Genomic DNA, 5793 nt, shown 5'->3' with positions numbered 1-5793 from the left:
GTGTGATTGCCCATATGCAGCTGAGGGCGGAATCTGTAAACATCTCTGTGCTATAAAAAAAAATAGGGGATTGTACTTACCACATCACTATATTTATACGATTCCGATCGTCAACAGTTAGTAAAACACGCTCTGGATAGTAGTAGGGCAAGGTTTGCGTCACCCCACTCTCCATTGTTGCCGAATTTATTCAAGATGGCGGCGATGACGTCATCCAAGATGGCGGCATGTATACTTGGCAACAGTGCATGACATCATCCAAGATGGCGGCTTTTGGCGGGAAAATAGGCCAATTGTGCTACGTCCACTAACCTAACCTCAAGAAAAAATTGCGGGAATTTTGAATTTTGGCGGGAAAATAGACCAATTGGGCTATGTCCACTAACCTAAGCATCCAGAAGAAAAAATGGCGGGAAGTTTGAAATCCAACAGGATAATGCATACAAAAACCGCACTTATCTTTATTATTATTATTATTGGTTATCATTCATTAACATTCATTATCGTTTATTATTATTTATTATTATTTAATATTATTTATTATCATTTATTATTATTGACCTGCATCCACTAGAAAATTCCCTCAAAAATCAAATTCCAACACGATAATGGCTGCAAAACCTTACTTTTCCTTACTATTATTCATTATTATTCATTATCATTTATTAACATTAATTATCATCCATTGTCATTTATTATCATTCATTATCATTTATTATCATTCATTATCATTTATTATTATTATTATTTATTATTATAGGCCGACCTCCACTAGAAAATTGCACCTAATTCAAATTCCAACACGATAATGTCTCGAAAACTGTACTTCTATTTATTATTATCATTTATTATTTATTCAAGATGTCCGATTTTCTCGGCAAGAAAGCCATTTTCCTTACATCCATAACAAAAATCTATCACAAGTTCAAATCCCAACACCATAATTGATCACACGTATGAACTTTCTTCGTCACTTATCTTTTTTCACTGGTAGCCTATCATAATCGCGTCAAATAATAAACTGCTCTTATAGTAACGTAAGTCACGTCCTTTGATATTGAATGGGAGAAGGGACTGAACACTTTATTTCAAGCAGTGCGGTCATCACTTGTTCTCCAACACAGTCAGCACACACATCTTTGATATTGCAGTGCTGTCACCACGACGTCCGCGCTCCATCTGAATTAGTTCAAATCCTCGCCACCCCCTGGCCAGCGTGCGGAAACACTGCCGACGCCTGTCACGTGAGGCGGCCGCCCGTGCTGGACACCTGCGTCTCGCGACCCGCTGGTCGCGATGCTGATTGGCTGACTGTTAAATTCATGACGTCATATACAGTAGCCAATCAGAAGCATAGGTGACATCTGAGCGAATGCAACATCTTTCTACACACATTCTCGTATTCACAGTTGATGAGCGAATATCCTTACACGTTGTGAGAGTGAATTATTTCGTTGGTATGGCTGGTACTGTTGCTTGTTATGTATGTGATAGAGAATATTCAGCAAGGAAGCATTTGAATGCTCATTTGAGAAATGTGCATAAAATTCAGCCAGGTGAAGAAGGTACGATAAAGTGCTCAAAAAGTGACTGTAGCTTTAAATGCAATTTCTTGGCTAAGTTGCGCCTACATGTGGAGCAGGAGCACATGGTTGAGATGGTAAAAGAAATTAGTGAATTTCAAACGAAGGACGGTAAGTAAAGTCTACACTGCCTACTTAAATTAATATCGCCGATTATTATTACATACTTGCCTGACCCGTGGCCATTAGATCTTGTTTTTGTTGGTCAATAGAACATGTGCTTATTTGAAAGCGTGTAAAGACGCATTTCACATTAACTGTAAACTTACTGTCTGCTACATTAAGTATAAGTTAAATTGTTGCAAATTTAAATGATTAAAATCACACCAGTAACTCGTGAGGGTATCTTAACAGTGCACGTTTTTTTTTTACTCCTGCTGTGTACTTTGCACTTATTGAATCTGAATGCAATTGTCTTTCATTGATGCTTTTGTTTTAGACTTTATGAAGTGGAAGTCTGAGGAGGAGAGAAAAACAAAAAGTAGTTTTGTCTCTAGTTATGGCACTAAGCGTTTAAAGGATGGCACTGCAAAAACCACTTTTGTATGCCACAGAAGTGGCACATTTTCTTCGAAGTCAGGTGGCAAAAGGTTGTGTAAGTCCCAGGGCACTTGCAAGATGGGAAACCATTGCGTTGCTGCCATAGAGCTTCACGAAGAAGAAAGTGGAATCTGTAGTGTCATTTACTACAGAACACATTTCGGCCACGACCAGAACATTGCTTTTCTGCATCTCAGTGGTTCTGATAGAGAAGCCATCGCTGGTGAGTATTACCTTGATTGTAGAATTTTGCTGGCCTTTCAGTGATCACCAAGTAAATATGGTGTGAAAGTTTCAGAATCCATTGTCAGGCTTGCTGTTAGTTATATGTAGTTGACTTTTATTATTTTTGCAGTGAAGGAGCATTGTTTTTTTTTCTGCTGCGAAATTAATATTGTTATGGATATGTGATCTGGAGTAAAAGGTGTGAATATATCGATTGGCAGTTCATATGAATACAATTTGTGATGTTAGCTTGAAAGCAGTTGTAAAAGACCAGATGTGATCCATATTGACCACAATATTGGTGACTGTAATGCCATGTACTTAGGTGTGTGTGAGAGCAGGTGTAATGCATTACAGTAATACAAGTGTGGAAATAAGTTCTGAAATACTTGTGTTGCCCTGTGTTATTGCTTGCATCATAGTAGTCTATTTAAGAATAGATCATTAATGTATCTAATAGACTAAAGGCAGTACATTTATTGTTTCTTGTCCAGCATGTTAAACATGGTGGATCAGGCATTTGCAACTACAATAATGGATTTGAGACTAGACAAAAACACCAGTTACAATTCTGACATGTACTTGTAGACCTCGTAACCATTTGGAAATAGCCTTGGTAGCTGAAACTGGGAAATATCACATTGCAACAGGTGCTTTAATCAGGCCTGTTTATTCTCCCATCCCCAGTGTTTTAATAGCATCTTCAGTACTGTTGGAAGGGTACACTGAATATACTGTTAAGCCATTTATTAAACTATCTAGTTTATAAGTACTTAGCAACTGTTATATTGCATGAATTTATTTTGGGGGGGGTGGTTAACTACAGTGTCCTTTCTGAATAGTGTTTTCATGTACATACTCAGAATTGGCCTCTTTGTAGTTGGAGTAAATTTAAAATGTTGCAGGCAAAATTGCTGAGGGGGTCACTTTCCAGAGAATTCTGGATGATGTGCGGGACTCAGTTCATTCCAGCGGAGTGGAGAGGCTGCATCTCCTGACTCGACATGACCTTCATAATATTAAGAGAGACTTCGCCATTGGTGATGATCAACAGCATAACATTGATGAAGTCAGTGTTGGTATGTGGTTGGAGAAAATGAAAGACTGTGTTCTCCTCTATAAGAAAGAAGGTGAGGCCAGGGAAGATTTTGATAGGACTGACTCGGTGATAGTGTTAATGACTGACTACCAGAAACAGTTATTACAGAGATTTGGACAAAATATTGTATGTGTAGACTCCACACATTGTACAAATGTTTACAAACTGTTGGTGACCACACTGTTAGTGGTAGACGATTTTGGTTCAGGTATGCCTGTAGCATTCTGTGTTTCAAATCGGGAGACTACTTCCATAATGACTCATTTCTTTAGTGCTGTGAAAGAGAGAGCTGGCATCATAAAAACGTCTGTGTTCATGTCTGATGACACTAATACTTTCCGTAGTGCCTGGTCACGAGTCATGGGACCTGCAGAAAATAATCTACTGTGTGCTTGGCACATAGACCGCAGCTGGCGGAATAATTTGAAGAAAGTACATGGCAATGAAGAAAAGAAAGCACTTGTGTACAAAGCTCTTCGTACATTGCTTGAAGAAGCGGACATAGACAATTTTAATGAGCTGCTGGAATCGTTCGTCGGGCAGCTTCAAGCAGATGAAGGTACAAGAGACTTTGGTGTATATTTCTCGTCAAATTACTTATTCCGGCCTCAGCAGTGGGCATACTGTCACCGTCGCAATCTGGGTATAAATACAAATATGTACCTTGAAGCAATGCATAGAGTTTTAAAATACTGTTATTTAGAGGGAAAAACAAACAATAGACTTGACAGACTACTTGTTGTGTTGATGAAATTGGTGCGTGACAAACTGTGTGCTCGAATGGTTAAATTGTATAAGGGTGGCCATTCATATAGAATAAATCTTATTGAGGCTCGTCATAAAGCTTCATGTAGTATTAAGGAGAATGACATTACAGTCAATACTGATGGTACAAAGTTTCATGTGAAATCCCAAACACATTGTGGTGTAACACATACTGTGATTTTAAATAACATTGAATGTAAATTGGAGTGCAAGTTGAAGTGCTCCAAATGTAATATATGTTTACATGCTTTCAGTTGTTCTTGTGCGGACAGTTTAATTCATTTGAACATATGCAAGCACATTCATGCAGTGTCAATGACGTATGCATTACATTCAAGTGCCACATTTATACCAAGTGAAGCAACGGTGACAGAAGAGGCTTCTGCCATTTTGTGTTCACTGCAAACAAATACTGATGATCACGAGAACACATCTCTGGCCCAAGAACTAGTGTCCACATATCAAATTTTGATTAACCGTGTCGGTTCAGGTAAAGTGTCCACAGAAATCCTGAAGTCACTACAGAAGGATGCAGCTCATTCGCTGTCACTTTTTCAATCAGACTGCAGGGAAGCTTCACGACCCCCCAGCAACGAGAAGGTAAAAGTGCAACGAAGACATGGTAAATGTAACAAACAGCCAAATGGCAGTTTGAAGAAACCAACTCTTGCTGAAAAAGAAAATATTGTTTCAGCACTGAGGCAGCCTGAAAGTGAAATATTAAATGTTCACGTAGATTCTGACCATAATTACTGTCGGTACTAAGTTTTAGATGTGTATGTGTTTCTGTACATTCCATGGTTTGTAGGCCTACTGGGGAAACTCGCCATGTAAAACAAAGAGTAACGCATTGTGCTTGGTACCCCTGTTGGTGATGTGGAAACCCAAGTGATATTAATAAAGAAAATAAAAACGTTTGCAGTGTTCTTTTTCAATTGATACCTTTATCCTTTTATTTGCACGTGCAATTAAAACATTTATTTGAAATACTACTTGATTACATTAAAATGAATTGCTGTGTAACTAGAGTAGAAAATTGACGTCTGCAGAGCTTGTGTGGCATGAATTTGAAGCTCCTTATCACATGATGTACTGAAGTCTGTTGTAACAATACATTGCATAAAAATTAAAAAGATATTTTTCACTTCTGAATCACATTTCAATTTGGTTTATTATGAAGAGTTCAACAGAATAAAATTCAGTGCACTTAAGCTAAGTATCTGATGCTCCCTTATATTTATTTAAAGGCTCTGAATGTAGCAACTTCCTGAAAATTTTTGTCTGTGCATTCCTACAGTAATTGACCAAGGAAATTGGTGGTAAATAATTTCAGTGTTCAGTCTGAGGAAACAAGGTGCAATTACTGAGCAGGGTGGTGCGGTTAGTATGATTTACAGAATACTGAGAATTGTAAAGACAAGTGGGACACTATTTTCTTTACTACAATTAATCATTTCCTTTTCAGTATCATTCCAAGCTGCTTTAGAATTATTTTTAGAGTTTGTAGTCTCATGTGCTTTACATGTAGCAATTATATTTTTAGATTTATATACCTTTGTCTTCAGTACCTTTTGAGATTTA

General features: G+C 37.8%; 1 protein-coding gene across 1 annotated transcript; it reads left to right on the top strand.

Annotated features, from left to right (window-relative positions):
• Positions 1-1551: 1551 nt before the first annotated feature.
• Positions 1552-4977, top strand: LOC126470748 (uncharacterized). Its single transcript, XM_050098755.1, has 4 exons — positions 1552-1694; positions 2023-2346; positions 3254-4006; positions 4703-4977. The coding sequence occupies exons 1-4, from the start codon at positions 1649-1651 to the stop codon at positions 4975-4977; spliced, it is 1398 nt and encodes a 465-aa protein (XP_049954712.1). The 5' UTR covers positions 1552-1648.
• The last annotated feature ends 816 nt before the right edge of the window (positions 4978-5793 follow it).

Source organism: Schistocerca serialis, chromosome 3 (assembly GCF_023864345.2).
Source record: "Schistocerca serialis cubense isolate TAMUIC-IGC-003099 chromosome 3, iqSchSeri2.2, whole genome shotgun sequence".
In the NCBI taxonomy this organism is placed as follows: domain Eukaryota; kingdom Metazoa; phylum Arthropoda; class Insecta; order Orthoptera; family Acrididae; genus Schistocerca; species Schistocerca serialis.
This window is presented reverse-complemented; position numbering and strand designations above follow the sequence as displayed.